The 20,298-nt window shown below is 34.8% G+C and overlaps 4 protein-coding genes across 5 annotated transcripts in view; 2 read left to right on the top strand and 2 right to left on the bottom strand.

Moving 5' to 3' along the window:
* The first annotated feature begins 10,435 nt into the window (after window positions 1-10,435).
* LOC132060999 (protein DUF642 L-GALACTONO-1,4-LACTONE-RESPONSIVE GENE 2-like) lies at window positions 10,436-12,924 on the top strand. The gene is made up of 3 exons (XM_059453886.1): window positions 10,436-10,554; window positions 11,254-11,751; window positions 12,128-12,924. The coding sequence occupies exons 1-3, from the start codon at window positions 10,467-10,469 to the stop codon at window positions 12,649-12,651; spliced, it is 1,110 nt and encodes a 369-aa protein (XP_059309869.1). The 5' UTR covers window positions 10,436-10,466; the 3' UTR covers window positions 12,652-12,924.
* A 678-nt stretch (window positions 12,925-13,602) lies between these two features.
* LOC132060312 (protein DUF642 L-GALACTONO-1,4-LACTONE-RESPONSIVE GENE 2-like) overlaps window positions 13,603-20,298 on the top strand; it is a 93,528-nt gene continuing 86,832 nt past the window's right edge. The window contains exons 1-3 of one of the 2 annotated variants that reach the window (XR_009415916.1): window positions 13,603-13,772; window positions 14,138-14,635; window positions 15,240-15,844. Coding sequence is in view for 1 of the 2 variants with exons in the window: in XM_059453294.1 (XP_059309277.1) it covers window positions 13,688-13,772; window positions 14,138-14,635; window positions 15,240-15,763 (1,107 nt within the window). In the remaining variant the exon portion in view is untranslated. Of the gene's footprint in view, window positions 13,773-14,137; window positions 14,636-15,239; window positions 16,021-20,298 lie in introns of those variants that run through there. The other variant, XM_059453294.1, reaches the window with a different exon arrangement.
* Window positions 16,968-18,338, bottom strand: LOC132061623 (disease resistance protein RGA2-like). The gene has a single exon (XM_059454396.1). The coding sequence runs from the start codon at window positions 18,336-18,338 to the stop codon at window positions 16,968-16,970; it is 1,371 nt and encodes a 456-aa protein (XP_059310379.1).
* LOC132061622 (disease resistance protein RGA2-like) lies at window positions 18,395-18,997 on the bottom strand. Its single transcript, XM_059454395.1, has one exon. It carries the CDS (start codon window positions 18,995-18,997, stop codon window positions 18,395-18,397), a length of 603 nt encoding a protein of 200 aa, XP_059310378.1.

Here is a 20,298-nt window from a genome sequence, read left to right as displayed (position 1 = left end):
TACTGATGGAAGCTTTTGCAAAGAAACAAAAAGAGCTGCTATTGGAGGGATTATCAGAAATGAAGAAGGAAAACTTATCATGGCATTTTCAATTCCAGTCGAGTGTGATAGCAGCAATTATGATTAGCTGAGTTTGGAAGCTCATGGTGCAGTCATAATGGCATAGATAACATTCAAATGGAGTTTTTCTGATAATCTAAAGCTCAAGCAAATAATTAGCAAGATCCTAATGAATGTGGAGGGTACCTTTGTTGAATTTCTGCACTGCTTCAGAGAAGCAAATACTGTGGTAGACTACTTAGCAAAACTTGCTTCATCAAGTAGAGTCAGGACCTTATATCATTCTCATGAAAGTCTATCTAGAGAGGCAAAAGGACTGGCTCAACTTGATCTATGGCAGTTACCAACTTTTAGAAGAAGATTTGAGAAATGCAATTTCTTTGTTAGTTAATATACTTTTTGTATTATGGAAAGAGACTTGTATAGGGTTCCTCTTTCCTTAAGATTGGCTTTCAATCTTCTTCTATAGATTAGAGGCAAGGTTCCATGTCCCCCTCTAATCATTGTAGAGGCAAGGTTCCATGTCCCCCTCTAATCATTGTAATATTATTACGTCAATTAATATGGTAGGGGTCATGCTAAACCCCCCACACCTTAGGCCCACAATCTAAAGGTGATGACTTAAATAAATAATAATAATAATAATAATAATAATAATAATAATATATATATTCTTAGTTTAGACTCTAGATTCTAAGAAAAAACTCCTTCCTATGCTAGTAGAGTTTTTGTACGTTTTGACTACTCAGCATCTCCAATATGTAAGAAAACTCCATAGGCAGTCTAAAATCAGATGGATAATTAGTTCTTTGGTAGGACAAATATATGGGACCAAAACGTTGGATTTACAATAACACATTCTCAATTAATTGAATTTTCCAAGCATAGGATATATAGTAATACAGACATCTTGCCGCTCATAAAATGATATGGCCTAGCATTTTTTTCAACCAAAGGTGGCATTGACCTCTAAGTATCTTATGACCAGGGGCGGATCTACTTGGGGGCCAGGGTGTTCACCCGAACATCCTCGGCAAAAAATTACAGTGTATATATAGGGTAAATTTTCTGTATTTATGTGCATATATTAACTTTTGAACACTCTTGGCAAAAAATTACAGTGTATATTTAGCTTTTTTTTTTTCCGAATACCCTGAATGAAAATCCTTGATCCGCCACTGCTTATGACTTATAAGATCTCAACCTTATAAAACCCCGAAATATATTAATTTTTTGTTCATCCAACTTGCTAAAAGGAATTTAGTCTTTTGTCAAAGTTCTTCTATTCAAATAAGTCTCAAGTACATTATTTCTTTTATAAAATATATCACAAGAAAATGTAATTTTACACATAATTTTGTAGAAATTGATGTAAGGTATTAAATTTCACACAAATATAAAAATCTTAGTTTTAAAATATATTTCTATATGATATATAACTAAATTTCACATATGAGACTCTCTAACTATAACTTAAGCATCAATTCCTAAAAATGTGTTGAGTATAATGCACAAAAACTGCAACAGAGAACCCAAACCTAAATAAAAAGCTGAAGACAATATGCATCATGTTGAGTCACTTTGAGCTAGGCTTCATTTTATTTGTCTTTTAATTTTGTTTGCTCTTTGTCTTTTAATTTTGTTCCTTCCGTTGATGTTTCTTCACAACCAACAAATTTCAAAAATAGCATGGATAAATAAGAATTACATCAAAAAATTTATTGCTAACAAAAAACTATCTTTTTGAAAAAAATTAAATTAAAAAACAAATATAATACTACGTGTTCTCTTTTTTTTTTTCCCCCTTACTTTAGTAAGAATTTTAGATTGAAAAATTGTTTAAAATTTGAAAAGGAGCAAATGGATTAATATTAAAAGAAGTTTAAGAGCATTAGATGTCTAGAACATCACAATTACTATCTTACTTTGAACACCAGGAACTTTTCCCTCTTACTTTGAACACCCAAAACTTTTCCCTCTTTCTCTCTAGCCTTTTCTCTCTTATTTTGGTTTACAAATAGAGACAGTTATCCCTTTGTCATGCACTATGTTTTTGCAGTCAGACATTTTATATGTGAGTTACGTCATCTTGTCTTTTTAATTTTTTGTATGAAGGTGGTGTATGAGCCAATTTATACCTTGACACGTGCTATTAGCTTTCTAATTAAGAAAAATTTGTTGAGTCACTTAAATGATGCACAAAACTACAACGTATGACCCAAATAAAAAAGCCAAAACTTTTGTTGATTATGTTGTATTTGGTTCCTCTCCAATATAGACCTCTAGTTCACTAATGCATGCACATCTGTTCACTTTTAGATCCAAGGGTCAAAGTTTATTTAAACTAAATATCATTGTTGGTTAGTATCAAATTGGAAAGAGAAACTAAAAGTTATCCAAAAATCATGCTGGATCCTTCTGATTGGGAACAATTTTCTTATACCATGGAGATTATTTGTTCAAGAGAGAAACTTTGCTAGAGGACAGAAAAACAAAATATTAAAATTATTCTTGGTAACCAAATAGCTTCTTTTTTGTTCTCAAACTTTTTTTTGTACTCGTGTGTTTCATGTAGTTGCCACTTGCATTGTTGGAAATTTTCCGTTAAAGAGATTAATCACTTTTTGTAAAAGTATTTAGACCTTAAACTACACAAGAAGGAAAAATGATGAATGATATTATATCCACTTGATTAGAAATCTTTTGATTTAAAAAATGTTAATTTCTTTATTTACAATATATTTTTAAGTTCTCACCAATTACAAAAATTAAGCATTCTAGACTTTTGCTAATTTTTATGTTAAAACTCTGCAATTTTGTAATCATTCTGGACTTTTGAGATTTTAATTATGTTAAATTCTGAAATTTGTTGAAGTTAATGTCAAGAAAAAAAAAAAAGAAAAAAAAAAGGACAAGGTTACCTAGATTGGTGCTTGAGAAGAGGAAACGCCGATTTGGTATTTTATTCTCAATTCGAAATCACCATTGTCATACGTTCTTGAAACAAATAAACTTATCCCGATCAATTCTAGTATTTAATAACTTGACGCTACTTTTTTTCTCCCGTTCTTGTGATATTGTTTCTAGGTGTCACTATATGTGTCTGCTTGCATGTGAAGATGCAGTTTTCAGAATATGTAGTATGTCAGAAGCATTAAGTTACATGAAATGACCTGCTAACTCCAACATTTTTCTAATTTATGTGGAAGGTCTAAATTAGGCGTTGCACTATTCGAAATTGCTCTATTTTGTTGGTCGTTAAACTTTTATATTCCATTAATACACAAATCGTTTTGGATTTGCCCTTACTCAAGGGAGTTCCATTGTGAAGTCGGTGGACTCTATGTTTCCAAATCTTCAAGAAAAAGACTTATAAATACCCATTGGCTTTTTATTAAAACTTAAAGTTACTCGATTTCGAATAATACAAATGCAAATTTAATTTTTCTTCCCTTTTGATATATAGAAGGCCAAAGTTTTATATAAGTGAGACAATGGATATTTAAATTTAAAAAATCGAGTGCGTAGAAAACTAATCAATTGTGGATCTCATGCTTTGCTCGATGTAAAATTTTCTGACGCGAATTCAAATTAATCAAGCCCTAATATGAATATTGATTTTGTAGGGAAATGAAAAATAAATAAGAGCCTGTTTGGATGGGCGGTTTTATAATAAAAAAAAAGGGCAATTGATGCCCTTTTGGGGTGGTCTTTAAATTTTGCCCCTCATAAAAAATCTTTAAATTTTGCCAGCTGAAAACTTATTTTTCGAACCCGCAAGTCAAAATTTTAAAAAAATTCGCAAGGCAAGTTTAAATTTCGCTATGCCCCCCAACGGCATACACACTTGTGAAGGAATTAAGTTATGTCGACCGGCAACTTATTGCCTTTGTGCGACTTTATAAGTATGCGGGTCCGCATAACTTTGATAATTCATTCAAAAGTTTACCGGATAAAGTTTGCTCATTAAAAGTATACCCCCACCTTTGTGAAGGAATTACCAAAGATGTCGGACCCGCATACTTATGCCTTATGGATGACTTGGCAAAAAAGCAGATAACTTGATTCACAAAGTTATGCGGTCCGCATAAAAGTTTGCCCATTAAAAGTATGCCCCCACCGCATAACTTTGTGAAAAAAAAACCGCATACTTATGCCAAGTCCGCCCATTTACAGGTAGCTAAACGGTCCTTGAATGTGGTAATTCCTTGACAGAGCATCGGCGCATACACGTGACCCAAACCTTGTCTTGTGATTTTTTTTTCTAATTTATGCTTGAGCGGAGGTTCGAACTCGAACCTCATTAACGAAAGCTCAAAGTTGCAATGCGAAGGGCAAAAATTAAAGGATTGTAGCATAATTTAAAGCCACAAATTTTATTTTTACACCCCAAAATAGGGCACTCCGCGCAAAAAAATGAAAAAAAAAGTTGGGTAAATGAACTTTTATTTGTCGGGCCAACTTATTTTTTTTTTAGACTTATTTTCTTTTTAAGCCTGGCTCTAAATTGTGGAGCTCATGACAGCACATGCGAGTGAAATGGGCACGCCGCGTAACCGTACCAACCGGCGTACAATAGGGGACAATTTGGATTGTAGAATAAAGCCTCTTTTATTTTTATTTTTTATATTCTTCTTTTTTGTCATCTTTTTCTTTAAGGATAATGTTTTCATTTATTTTTTCTTTGTTTGTTTTCAGGCAAAAAAGAATATTAGCAGTCTAGAAGTAGATTCACAGAATGTAAATCCTACCTAGAATATAGAAAATATCACGAGGATGATCAGAAAACTTACTTTTTTATTTGTTGCTATTTGCTTTTTTATTGTGCATTAACTTTTTATATTATTGATACAATATAACTTTTTATAGCAGTTTATTTATCATCTTACAACAACAACCACACACCTAGTGTAATTTCACAAAATGGGATTTGGGAAGGGTAGGATGTAGGCAGACTTTACCTCTACCTTTGTGAGTGGAGAGGTATTTCTGATAGAACCTCTTATTTATCATCTTATAAGATAGATATTATTGGGTTTTAATGATTGGTTGAATGGGAAATGGAGGGAAGAAATATGGAGGGAAAATGAATTGTTCCCTTTTGCTTTATGGAAAAAGCATTTCTCCCACAAAGGTAGTGGAAAGAAAAGTCATTGTACTTAAATATAGAAGCATTCATTCTAGTTGTTAAAGGGTTGAGAGGAAGGCAATCCTTGCGCCGTCGTTGGTGCTTAGCTCGGTTGTGGCTCTGGATTGATAATTTTTTTGGACCAAATTTATATAATTAATTATTTATTAATTAATTATCCAAATCCTGACCCGGTTAGTGACTCGGATCCGCGCTTCTGACCCCTTTTTTTTCCGGATCTTTTTAAATTTCCCGCCCATTATAACATGGCTTTTCTGAAAGGTTACAAACCTTTTTAGAACCAGTAGTGCTTCAATGGCTATAAATTCTGTTGATCCTCAAATTTTTTCCTTACAAATTTTCTGATCATCTCTTCTTCTTCTTGCACAATAATAAATTCTCATGTGATTTACAGCCTTCGAGTGGTTCGCTGTCGCCGGAGTTTGCTGTACTGCTACAACGGTGAGTAAATCGTTCTATCTTGGGAGGATGTATTACAATACCTCGGGTACATTGAAGGGAATAATTCCTTAAGGACACACTGTGAATTCAGTGGGCTCGATATAATTTGTACATGATTTTAGATATTTTCTTCTAAATTTTTAGATTCTGGTTTTATTTTCTGAAATTTTCTAGTTTCTGTTTTAAGTATATTTTGAATACAGGTTGATAACAACTATAAATTCTTATTATACCTTTAAGCGATTTAATTGTATAAATACTGTTTACACCTATCAGGTCAAAGAAAATGATTCGGGATTTGAAGTTTATGATTTTCCTGCATCAACCTCAAGTCAATACTATAATAACTTGATTCATAGTAAAATATTTATAGATATGTAGTAAATTTCTTAATACATTATAAAATATGGGCAAAAGCTATTGAATATACGTGAACCTGTAAATTTGTAAATCTGCTTCTTGTGTTGCTCCAGTAAATATTTCTATATTAGATTAGTTCATATGCAAGTGTTCATTCTTCTTATGAGGTAATTGTAAATTTTTTAAAAACGTATTGTACGTAAGGAATACAAAACTTTATGAATTTGTTAATATACTTTATACTATTCAATTTTCACCAGTTGGTATATATTATTATAAACATTTGCTTATCTCTTAATCAACAACTGAAAAAAGAACAACGAAAAAAGGGAAAAGTGGCAAATATGTCCTTCTATTATTCGAAATTGAGCAATTTGCGTTCTATTAAATTTTTGATCTAATATTATCCCTTCATTAAGAAGTTATATTTTTCAGACTTCAACTTGAAGGGAATTTTAAACCAATCAAAAGCTGAAGGGTTTGGATATTTTTCAACCAATCAAAAGTTGAAGGGTTTGGATATTTTTCTCAAAAAATTTAGACATATGAAATTCACTCGTTACAAAGAAGTTCCGACAAGAACAAATACTAAACGATTTATTAACCACAAAAATACGAAAAACCCTAAAGTGTAATGTAAGGCAAAGTTGAGCAATTTCACATGATAAGCAAAAATGCATTTCAGATGCTCATCAGTGCACATGCAAATCATAAATATCAACCATAACTTAAAGGGACACCAACTTATATCGAAATTAATAAATTTCAAATGGTATTAGTAAAACATGTTCCGTCAATTAATGAAAATTAATGATTAGTGAAAAGTCAGTTTGTACTTGTCTGTACACATTCATTGGATTACAAGTCAAAGGCTAATTAGAAGATCTCATGTGAATTGAAGTACAAGAATAAAAAAAAGGGAACCTTCATTCAAATCTACAAATTTTCAACTTTCAATTTCCAACTGAAACAGAGCAAATTAAGGGAAACAATGTAAGACTTTTAGTTAAGACTATTTGACTTGTTAAGAATTTAAGTTTTTTTTTTTTTTTTTTTTTTTAAAACCATCTGGTGTTCGAAATTTAGTGACCTGACTAATTCATTTGCACTCGATAGACTCACGAAAAAGGTAAAGCACTCTGTATATAGAAGTACTTCATTTCCGAGGCTCAAACTCGAGACTCTGGTTAATTGTGGAGGAATCCCAATCATTTCTTCGTACCCCATAGTAATCCCTACAGAGAAGTTTTCTATCTCCAGATTCGAACCTGAAACCTCTAGTTTTGAAAGTATCCCGACCATTCCACCGTACCATTCGTTCACAAAAATTCAAGTTACATAGATTAATCTTGTAAAAGAAAAAAGTGCACTGTAAGTGCAATTTTAACGTGTTATTCTATTTGTTAAGTTGTCATATCCAAGTAGCTAGATAAGTTATTCGTTATTGAAGATCGATTTAACTTGATAGTGTAAAATATTAGTACATTATTTTTTATTTGTTCAAGTTTTGATGGAAAAAATTACTCGATATCTGTACTGATAATGTAGTAGGTGTCCTGCGAAATTAAACGAAGTGTGTACAAGTTGACCCAACACTAGAGTTAACATGAGAGGTAGTAGGTGTCCGGTGAAAATAATCGAAGTGCGTGCAAGCTGACCCAAACACTACAGTTACTCGATTTCGAATAATACAAATGCAAATTTAATTTTTCTTCCCTTTTGATATATAAAAGGCCAAAGTTTTATATAAGTGAGACAATGGATACTTAAATTTAAAAAGCGAGTGCGTAGCAAATTAATCAATTGTGGATCTCCTGCTTTACTCGATGTAAAGTTTTCTGACGCGAATTCAAATTTAATCAAACCTTAATATGAATATCTACTTTCTAGGGAAACGAAAAATAAATAAATTGTGGAGCTCATGATAGCACATGCAAGTGAAATGGCACGCCGCGTAACCGTACCAACCGGCGTACAATAGGGGACAATTTGGATTTTAGAATAAAGCCTCTTTTTTATTTATTTTTTATTTTATATATTCTTCTTTTTTGTCATCTTTTTCTTTAAGGATAATGTTTTCATTTATTTTTTCTTTGTTTGTTTTCACGTAAAAAAGAATATTAGCAGTCTAGAAGTAGATTCACAGCATGTAAATCCTACCTAGAATCTAGAAAATATCGTATGAGGATAATCAGAAAACTTACTTTTTTTATTTGTTGCTATTTGCCTTTTTGTTTGTGCATCGAAATTGTGTATCAATTTTTTTATGTTATTGATGCAATTTAACTTTTTTATAGAAGTTTATTTACCATCTTATAAGTTGAATATAATTTCCTATTATACCTTCAAGTGATTTAATTGTATAAATATTATTTACACCTATCAAGTCAGAAAGAAAATAATTCAGGATTTGAAGTTTATGATTTTTCCTACATCGACCTTAAGTTAATACTATAATAATAACTTGATTCATCAAATATTTACAAATATTCAGTGAATTTTTTAATACATTACAAAATATGGGCAATGCGTGAACCCGTAAATTACACTGTAATCCGCTTCGTGTGTCGCTTAAGTAAAAATTTCTATGTTAGATTAGTTCATATGCAAGTGTTCATTCTTCTAACGAGGTAATAATAATTTTTTCAAAAACATATTGTACGTAAGGAGTACAAAATTTTATGAATTTGTTAATATACTTTCTACTGTTCAATTTCACCAGTTGGTATATAATATTATAAACATTTGCTTATCTCTTAATCAACAACTGAAAATAAGAACAAGAAAAAAAAAAAAAAGGGAAAAGTGTCAAATTTGTCCTTCTATTACTCGAAATTGAGCAATTTGCGCTCCATTAAACTTTTGATCTAATATTACCCTTTCGTAAGAATTCATATTGTTTATCTTAACCCCTAACGGAGCTTCAACCTGAAGGGAATTTTAAACCAATCAAAGTTGAGAGGTTTGGACATTTTTCTCAAATTTTAGACATATGAAATTCACTCATTAAAACTAAGCTCTGATAAGAACAAAATACGAAACGATTTATTAACCATAAAAATATGAAAAAACCTAAAGTGTAACGTAAGGCAACATTGAGCAATTTCACATGATAAGCAAGAATGCATTTCAGATGCTCATCAGTTCACATGCAAATCATAAATATCAACCATAACTTAAAGGGACCCCAACTTATATCAAAATTAATAAAATTCAAATGGTATTAGTAAAACATGTTCCATCAATTAATGAAAATTAATGACTAGTGCAAAAGTCAATTTGTACTTGGCTGTACACATTCATTGGATTACAAGTCAAAGCCTAATTAGAAGATCTCATGTGAAGTAGTACAAGAATAAACAAAAAGGAACCTTCATTGAAATCTACAAATTTTCAACTATTCAATTTCCAATTGAAACAGAGCAAATTAAGGCAGCCCATGAAGACTTTTAGGTAAGCCACGTTCTTGGTTTGTATCTGACTTGCTTAAGAATTTCAGTATTTTTTTTTTTAAAATCATCCTGGCCCGATTAATATAGATTCGTATTGAGTAGGCAACGAAGGGAGTAGAACGCTCCCTACCAAAAGTATTTTATTTATATGGCTTGAACCCAAAACACTTGGTTAATGATGAAAAGATTTCAACCACCCTACCATAATCCTAAAATGGTAAGAAGTCAAGTTAAATATACTAAACATTGTAAAAAAAAAAACAGTAATATGTGCAAGTTACCCGAATATAGCATGTTGTATCTATTTTTCAAGTTACCATATCAAACTTGTTATTGAAAGTTATCGGTTGTTATAGATCACTTATAATCTGTTGGTCAAGTTTAGTGTTTATTTTCAACAGTTGAAGCGTTTGGCCAAAGCTTTTAGATAGAAAATTAGTGCTTTTTCGTAATAGCAGAAGTTATTTTTCAAAAGCTAAAAAATATTTTTCCCCATAAGCAATTTTGAAACATTTTCCAAGCACAAATTGATGCTCTAATATTGCAAACAGTTTTGCAATTGATCAGCCAAACACAAACTGCTACTCTCTAAAAGTTTTTTTTTTCAAAAAACACTTTTTAAAATAAACAGATTTTAAAAATTTGGCCAAACAAACTATTAATCTGCTAGTATAAAAAATACTTATATTGTCTGTGGACAAAAGTAAACTCTTTTGTTATTAAAAGAATGTAAAGTTTTCAATCAAATAAAGAGAAAATGAGACAACCCGACACATTTCACGGCTGATTTAGTGGCACCATGCAATGGGTATTCTCTTTTTTTTTTTTTTCGTTTTTGTTTTTGTATCTTATCATTTACTAAATTATTTTTTTCATCGTACCAAAAAGATATTACCAAATTTATACTTTTTTTACTTCATTAGTCTTTAAATAGAACCATATTCTTGACTTTTTCTCTGCATTCTAATTGAGACTCTCTTCTTTTCACCAAAATTTGAACAAAAATGGCTTCCCGATTTTCTCTTTCTTTTATACTCATTTTCTCTTTGTATAGCGGCTTTGCTTCTGCTAATACTGTTACATATCTTGATGGTAAGTTCCACCTTTATATGAATTCTTGTCTACTTTCTTGCTATGTTATGCCGACATTCCAAAAATGTTGTTACACCGGTGTCGGATTCTCTAACAATGCACTATGTTTGGAGGGTCCAACACACCCGGCGACATTTTTAGAGAGTCCGAACAACATAGTGTTATGAAGTCAGCAACTCTAGTTGCTACAAAGATCAAGAGTTCATAGAAATTGTGTTTAATGTATAATGAGGATGATATTGGTATATGTAGACTCCATTTGGTAGTGTAGATCATGGATAGAGTTATAGGCGGCGAAGGGTGGTCTGTTAAACACCCTTTATTGGAACATTATACTGTGTATGTAGGTCAAATATAACTTTTATACATATATATTAAATATTGGGTACCCTAGAAGCTATGTTGCTCGGACTCTCTATGACTGTTTGTCGTACCCGTGATGAATCCTCCTAAAATGCTATACTGTGAAGGATCCGACACGCATCCGAAAATATTTTGAAGAGACGAGTAACACATCAACCAAGTTACGGTTGTAGCCAACTTTTACACCTCAGCCCAATAAGATTACATTTGAGCAGTTTTATATTGTATGCATGGAATTAACTAGTCTATATAAGTCACAGAAAAAAAAGTTTTTCAACTATTTTGTTTCATGATATAATTAATCACTGAGAATATTTTGATGATCAATTTTCACAGATCTACTGGAAAATGGAAACTTTGAGCAAGGGCCAAAACCATCAAACATGAAGAAAACAGTGATCATTGGTAAATACTCCTTGCCCAAATGGGAAATCAGTGGCATAGTCGAGTGGGTTTCTGGTGGGCCCCAACCGGGCGGCTTCTACTTCCCAATCCCTCGTGGGGCCCACGCGGCTCGACTCGGGAATGAGGCTTCCATCTCACAGTATGTGAAGGTGAAGCCAAATACAATATATTCGCTCACATTTGGAGCCACTAGGACTTGTGCTCAAGATGAGGTCCTTACCGTCTCTGCCGCGGGCATGTCAAGTGATCTTAACATTCAGACATTGTATAGTGCTGATGGTGGTGACACTTATGCTTGGGCTTTCAAATCAACAACTGATCTTGTTAAAGTCACATTTCACAACCCTGGTATCCAAGAAGATCCAACATGTGGACCACTTATAGACCATGTTGCAATCAAGGAAATGCCTACGGCAACATATGCTAAAGGTAAGTTTCATGCCGATTTGGAGTTCTCATGGAAGATACTGCTGAGTTATACACCTAGTACACATATGATTCTGCTCTGGCAGAAGTGCACGCGCAATTCAGCTCTATCATACAATACGTCAGATTATTTGCACCGTATGGCCTTTTTTGATGCCACTCTTTAAATTCTGTCCCGGTTATAGTCCATTGGATTAAATTACGCCTTTAAAAGTCGTCGGATGAATTTTCCCTAGGCAAATTTAGCCCAATGGACTAAGAGGGACAGAATTTAATCAGTGACCTCAAAAGAGGCATTTGTGAAAGCCCCCTATTACATTGCATATTTAGTAAACTTAGTCGGATCCTGATGCAATACTTTGTTCATGGATATATGCAGGTAACTTGGTGAAAAATGGTGGATTTGAACTTGGTCCTCATGTATTCAAGAACTTCTCGACAGGGGTGCTCGTCCTTCCTCTGAAACAAGATAAGTACTCACCAATCCCCGGATGGATGGTTCAGTTCATGAAACCAGCAAAATACATTGACTCGAAGCATTTCTTAGTGCCTTCAGGATGTGGAGCTGTTGAATTGATAGGAGGAAGGGAAACAGGCATTGCACAGATCGTACGGACAATCCCCAAACATTTCTACAACCTGACTTTTACCATTGGCGATGCACAGAACGATTGCCATGGATCAATGACAGTTCAAGCATTCGCTGGCAAGGCCAGTACACAAGTTTCCTTTGTATCAAATGGAAAAGGATGGTCCAAGACGGCAAGCTTCAAGTTCCAAGCAGATACAACTAGGACAAAAATAGCTTTCTATAATCCATTCTATCACACGAAGATACATGACTTTGGACACATGTGTGGACCTGTCATTGATGATGTTAGTCTCGTTCATATCCGTAAATAAACAGAATGAAGTGAGCATACTCAGAAAAGGTCAATTTCAAGACAAGTTTTAATAGGAATACATTTTTTTCTCTTTTCAAGATTCAAATTTGTAATACTCGAACAGGTGAACACGTGTGAAAAGGGTGTGAAATCTACCATTGTTTTTTATGTTTCTTTAAGTTTTTCATTCCGAACAAGAATGATATATCCAATAAAAGTGTAAAATCCCTTTCTTGTTTCCTTGAAGAAGTCATAAAGTGCTTAATCATTATGTATTCTCTTTATTCCAAAACCGATGGTACAAAACCAATTCTTTTTATCATTGATGAACTTTAAAACATTGGCATTTCAAATCACATCCGTCTCTCAAAATTTTCGGATCATTGGAAGGTACTCAAGAGGAGCTCATCACTAAACAATATGCAGTGTAAATTTTACTTAAATATCTTAAGAGGAAAGCAACCATTCTAATTCACATGTCCTCAACTGACAAAGGAAGTGAAGTACAAGAATAAACAAAAGGAAGCTTCATTGTAATATACAATTTCAACTATTCCAAGTGATACAGAGCAAATTACGGCAACCAATTAATATTTTAGGTAAGCCATGTTCGTGGTTTGTATTGGACTTGTTTAAGAATTTGAAGTTATATGTACTAACAGAATAGGATGCACTGTCGGTGCAATGTAACTTAATATAGTAGGTCAATTCTGTTTCAAACTTGATATGAAAATCTGTTGGTCTAGACCAACTCAATCTGATAGCGTGAAAGATTACTAAACTACCTGTGCAGAAAACTTGAACTATGTTTAATAATAAAAGAATGACAGGTTTTCAATCAAACAAAAAGTAAAATGAGACAACCTGACACATTTCATGGCATATTTAGTGGTACCATGCAATGGCTATAAATATCTCCTCCTTTTTTAATCTTATTTTTACTGAATTTTATACTCTTCTACTTACATTACTCTTTAAATAGGACAGATTCCTGGCTTTTTCTCTTCAATCTAGTCGAGACTTTCTTATTCTTTTCACCAAGTTCTTGCACTAAAATGGCTTCCCTCTTCTCTCTATCTTTCTTACTCATTTTCTCTTTGTACATCAGCTTTGCTTCTGCAACTATTCCACATCTTGATGGTAAGATCTACTTTTATGTGAATTCTTCTTTGAGATTAGTAGTGCTTAGAAAAAGTTTTTATATTGTATAAGGAAAATGTTATTGGTCTGTCGACTGCACTTAGAACCTGGAGTAGCGAATCAACTACGTTGAGGTTTGTAGCCAGCTTTTACACCTCAGTCCAATAAGATTGCCCTTGAGCATTTTTTGTATTTGTATGCATGGTTTTAACAATTATGCAGGTCTTTAAGTCACAGCAAAACAAAAAAGGATTCTTGAGCTATTTTATTTCCTTATATAACTAACTACTTAGATCTGGGCAAATGTTATCTCCAATATAGTGTAAGCTGTGAGGTAATATTGATCTCTTTCAAATACTCCACAGATCTACTGGAAAATGGAGACTTCGAGGAAGGGCCAAGGCCATCAGATCTAAACAAAACAGTGATTGTTGGCAAATACTCCTTGCCCGAATGGGAAATCAGTGGTATAGTGGAGTGGGTATCCGGTGGGCCCCAGCCAGGTGGCTTCTACTTCCCGATCCCTCGTGGGGCCCACGCGGTTCTGTTAGGGAATGAGGCTTCCGTCTCTCAGCATGTGCATGTGAAGCCAAACACGATATATTCCCTCACATTTGGAGCCACCAGGACTTGTGCTCAAGATGAGGTCCTTAAGGTGTCGGCTGGAGGCATGTCAAGTGATCTTCCCATTCAGACACTGTACAGTGCCGATGGCGGTGACACTTACGCGTGGGCTTTCGAATCTACATCTGATTTTATTGAGATCATATTTCACAACCCTGGTATACAAGAAGATCCAACATGTGGACCACTTATAGACCATGTTGCAATCAAGGAAATGCCTATGGCAACATATACTAAAGGTAAGATTCAATCCTACAGTACGTTGGATTATGTGAAGTCAGTTGTCTCTTACTCAACCCAAAAGTTAGCTCATGAGGGGAAGATTGCCTAGACCATATAAAGAGACCTTTCATGCCCGAGTGAGCCGATGTGGGACTCGACATCCCTCCACCCTCCCTCCTCCCCTCCCCCGCACACCCAGGACTGGACATCCAGGACGTGTACAATATAAGATGGAGGCCCAAATAATGATTGGGATGGGCCTAATTCTAATACCATGTTGAAGTGTATGATCTTCTCATCTAAAAGCTTAAGCTATTAAAGAGAGCATACTTTTATTTATTAATTATATTCTCAATAGATTATTTGTACCGTATGGCCTTTTCCGAGACCACTCTTCGAAATCAGTCCCAGTTAGTCAAATAGGCTAAATTTTGCTCGGACTATTCAAATATGCCTTCATGTGTGTTGGATCCTCCAAAAGTAGTACTTTTTTGGAGGATCCGACAGGTGTTTAACAAAGATTTCGAGAGAGTCGAAAACATAACAGCTAAGTAGAATGGTATATATGTAATAACCTTAAATCAGATCCTGATGCAATACCTTGTTCCTGGACATTTGCAGGTAACTTGGTGAAAAATGGTGGATTTGAACTTGGTCCTCATGTATTCAAGAACTTCTCGACAGGGGTGCTTGTCCTGCCTTTGAAACAAGACAAGTACTCACCAATCCCTGGATGGATGGTTCAGTTCATGAAACCAGCGAAATACATCGACTCGAAGCATTTCTTAGTGCCTTCAGGAAATGCAGCAGTTGAATTAATAGGAGGAAGGGAAACAGGCATTGCACAGATCGTAAGGACAGTCCCCAAACAATTCTACAACCTGACTTTCACAATTGGCGATGCAAACAATGACTGCCACGGATCAATGACAGTTCAAGCATTCGCTGGCAAGGCGAGTACAGAAGTTTCCTTTGTATCACAAGGAAAGGGGTGGTTCAAGACTGCAATCCTCGAGTTCCAAGCAGATAAAACTAGGACAACAATAGCTTTCTATAATCCATTCTATCACACAAAAATATATGACTTTGGTCACATGTGCGGACCTGTCATCGATGATGTCAGTCTCGTTCATGTCCGAAAATAAGCAGAAGGAATTGACCGTACTCAGAGAAGGTCAATTTCAAGACAAGTTTTAATACAAACACTTTTTTCTCTTTTCAAGCAGGTGAACACGTGTGAAAAAGGATAGTGAAATGAAATCTATCATTGTTTTTATGTCTTTTAAGTTTTTCAGTCTGAACAAGAATGATATACCCAATAAAAGTAGTAAAATCCCTTTCTTGTTTCCTTCTAGAAGTCACAAAGTGCTCAATAAAAAATTAAGATGTCACTCATGTTCTATATGATGGAAATTTGTCCATGAATTTAAAAAGTTAAGACTCCAATCATTTGCAACCCCATTCTGGTTATTCAATAGGTGTTTGCTTTGGACAATACCTGATCTTTATCCACGTCCTTTCTTCTTTATTTTGTACCTAAGAATCAAGTAAAGTTATGATCCGCATAGCTGAGAAAAGAAGGAGCAAATATAATATGCAGTAGGGAGTGCCGTACCACCTTAGTAGGTCTACTCGGCACGAACTTGTATTAGTTGAGCCTAGTGGACTTCAGATGCTGGATTGTTAAACAAAAAGTAAGTAATACAGAAAGCAAGCAGCCCTGTAGTTGGCTGCATACGTTACATACTTTACATAAAAGCTCGCTTAGAAATGAGAAATCTATACAATGTTCTCTTTAAGAGTGAATCACCTTTAACATTACATCCAAAATGAACTAGTACTACTAATATTTATCATGTCTAGACACATTTTACCTCCGGTTTCTCCAAAGCCATGTTGCTCGGACTCTTCAAAAATGCTGCTGGGTATGTGTTGGATCCATCAAATGTAGTGCATTTATGGAGGATCCAACACGGGTGCGGAAGCATTTTGAAGAGTCCGAACAACATAGCTTCAAAGTACTTCTGGCTGTGATGGTGCAATGTTTACACGATTATCTTTGATAATAGGCACAAAAAACCACCATTTAAGGCATAACACTAATCAGCACATGATAATCCAAGAAATGTAGCTTATTTTCCCATAAAACAAAGCAATTAGAGTGCCCACTTAACAGCCAAGATAAGAACAAGCAGATAGGAAGAAAACAAAAACAGAAGAAACTGGAAAATACATAAAAATGAAACATGATAACCAACAAAGGATTGTTGGGTCATTGAGCCAATTTCCATTTATTTGAGCCTCAGAAATATGAGAGGTCCTGCCTTGGCATTCTGAACTCAAGATCAGTCAGTTGTCGATCCTAAGTACCTTCATGTTAGTGAGGCAACTCATCCCCTCGGGCAATGAAAATAATGTACTGCACTTGGATATTTCAAGTTTTTCAAGTGAGGTGAGATTTTCCAGCCACTTTGGCAATGCTGCAAAATTCAGGCACCTTTCTACCCTCAGATACTGTAGAGTAGAACTAGCACCTTCAAGCCATCGAGGCAAAGTAGCTAACTGTGGTAAACCAGCAAGCACCAACATCTGAAGGCTCCCAAGGCATTGAACATCTTTTGACTCCATTTCGCGTAAGCCTCCGATAACCAGTGACCGGAGCATCCTAAGCCCTTCAATATCTTGCCACTCCAACAATGTAAGCTCTTCACAGTCAACAATCAACAGATTCTCCAGAGCAGTAAGGTGTTTCATAGCACTTGGGAAAAAGGTCAGTCTTGGGCAGCCGATGATTGCCAATGTGCGAAGGCTAGTCAGATGTTGCAGACCTTCAGACAAAGATACGAGATTGTTGCAGCTGTAAATAAACAAAGAACGAAGAGATGATAAGCAGCCAATTGCTTTATCAGGAAAACAGGCTTGCTTGGCGGTTATATACAAGTGCTTTAGGCTGATCAAATTTCCAATATCTTTAGGTAGCCCTTCAAGTTGTGCACAATGAGAAACTCTAAGTGTCTGTAAGCTCAGCAGCTTGTTAATCGAATTGGGTAATTCTTTAATGCTGCCATTGGCACTTACATCAAGATATCTTAAGTACTTCAATTCGCCAACAGAGCTAGGCAGCTCATCAAAACATGAATCACTGATATCTAGAACTTTAAGTTGCACGAATCTTGCTATGCAATTCTCAACGTACAATGTACTCATTGGCCCTATGCCACCGATGGAGAAGGATATGGTCCTTAATGCCTGGTTATTGAGAAGGGATGCTGGCAGTTCCTTGCCTGACAAATCATAGTCAGAAAATGCCACATGTCTGACCTCATCAGAAATGTTTTGTATATGAGAAGTCACCAGACAAAATTCAAACCCTGCTGCTGACAGTGCAAGATCATGTACAAGGTCATGCAATCTACAGATTGAGGTAAAAATGGAACGATATTCTTCAACATCTTGAAAAAAGGATTTCGACAATAACTCTTGGAAATATCGAGTCCCAATGTCCTCAAGATCTTCGGATTCATTAGAAGCCTGACTAATGAGACCCTCTGCTACCCACAACTGTATTAATTTATCTATTTCAATCACACAGCCCTTGGGAAATATTGAGCAGTAAGCAAGACATACTTTGAGATTAGATGGCAATTGCTCATAGCTCAGTCTTAGTGCAGGTGAAATTTTGTCATGATTTGAGTTCCACATATCATGATTTTTAACCATATTCCAGTGAAACTCGCAAGTTTTCATGTACAATGATGATCCTAAAGCCTTTAAGACTAAGGGATTTCCTCTGGCGCGATCCCAACGAGATTTGGATAATACACTTCTTGACCTTGTTCAAAGGCGTTTCTCAAGAACAAAGTCAGACAATCTTCACTTAATAAACCCTTCAAGCAGTATGCAGGAACCGTCCCCATCACCGAAGCTACTTCCTCTAACCTAGTAGTTACAAGAATCTTGCTTCCACAAGCACCCACCATCAACAACTTCTTCAATTCATCCCACTTCACTGGGTCCTCATTCCACACATCATCTAAAACAATCAAATAATTCTTTTCATACAAAGTCTCCTGAACTAGATTCTGCAGTTCATTCACATCAAGATTCTCACATATATCTTCTCTAACTGAATTCACAATTTGTTCCAACAATTTCTCTACTTTAAACACACGAGACACATGAGCCCACGAACGCAATTGAAAATGACTAACTATCCTTGGATCATTATACACCAATTTTGCAAGAGTAGTCTTTCCAATGCCTTCAACTCCAACAACCGGAAATACAAAAAGGTTTGCTTCATTTCCTGATTTTAAAAGCATTTCAACAACAGTATCTCTATCGATGTCCCTCCCCACAACACCTGATTTTAAAAGCATTTACCAGTCTTATCTCTATCGATCTCTCCCACAACACAGATGCACGTGTATGCATAAGCCCTCTTGCTCTATAAGGAATAATACCACAAAGCGTGATAATCATTGGTACTTGCCTATCTTATCCAATTTATTAACGAGCTTTCGAATTTCAAGCCACAATCGTATTCGATAGGCAATGTAAGAGAAAAAACCACGGATCTTTGATGATGTCGAACTGGGAAGCAACCGGTTTTGCAAAGACCAAATTTCATACTCGTCAATGACAAGTTCAGCATCATATAAAACGAGCTTTAGCTTCTCAGCATCATAAAAATGCCAATTACCTGCTGATCCAAGAAAGGACTCTAGTTCTCTGAGTTGGGCCTCCATATTCAAAGCCCTTGCAATGTTAACAACAGAGCGCAACTTCCTCGAAGCATATCTAGTAGAACCTTCTTATCCATGGTTATGGAAGGGAAAGTTGCAGATTCTTGAAAAAGATCCATAAAGAATGGTTGGTTCTTGGTTTACAATTTCCTTTGGCAGAGAAAGTAAAGTACAAACTTTACAATTTTACAGACAACTGAAGAGATTTTGATCCTCCTTGACTAATGGGAAAATCATAGGTCATAATTTTCTTGGTGGAAAGATGAAAACTTTACAAACTGGAAGAAACATCAACAAATTTGAAAAGAGAAAAAGAGAACTACTTTTAGAAAACTGGAAGTTTCCTTGAACTAACTAATGTCAGTCATAGAAGGTGCTGCAGCATTTCCATATGAGATACAACAATGACAACAACACACCTGTATTCCCACGAGTGGGACTTACCTGACCTTTGGGAGGAGACATTTTTAGATAAATTAATTTCAAAGGAAGGAAAAAATGATTTAAAGCATAATATCAAAAAAAAAATATGACAATAAAATAGCATGATAAAAGCAAAAGAAGAAAAAACAACATGATATCAAGAAAAATATGACAATAAAGTTGCAAGATAAAAGCAAAAGAAGAAACAGATACTAGTACGCCTGGAAGAAAAAAATCGACGCGATTACTAACTAATACTACTAATAAGGAGAATACTCGGCTACTCGCACTATATCCTACTTAGATTCTCAACCTCACAATACTTTCACTGCAAATTCGTATGTCATGCCCATGAGATATTGGTCAAAAACAGCGCTATAGTTAAGTTTACCTTCTCCTATCGAACTATCACCATTTATGTATTAAAAACACACCTAGTTGAGTATTCAGTTAGGAAAATAGAACAACTGACAGTTGGTCTAATCACTTTCGAGATATATTTTAATACATAG

The sequence above is a fragment of the Lycium ferocissimum genome, chromosome 6 (assembly GCF_029784015.1).
Source record: "Lycium ferocissimum isolate CSIRO_LF1 chromosome 6, AGI_CSIRO_Lferr_CH_V1, whole genome shotgun sequence".
Lineage (NCBI taxonomy): Eukaryota > Viridiplantae > Streptophyta > Magnoliopsida > Solanales > Solanaceae > Lycium > Lycium ferocissimum.
This window is presented reverse-complemented; position numbering and strand designations above follow the sequence as displayed.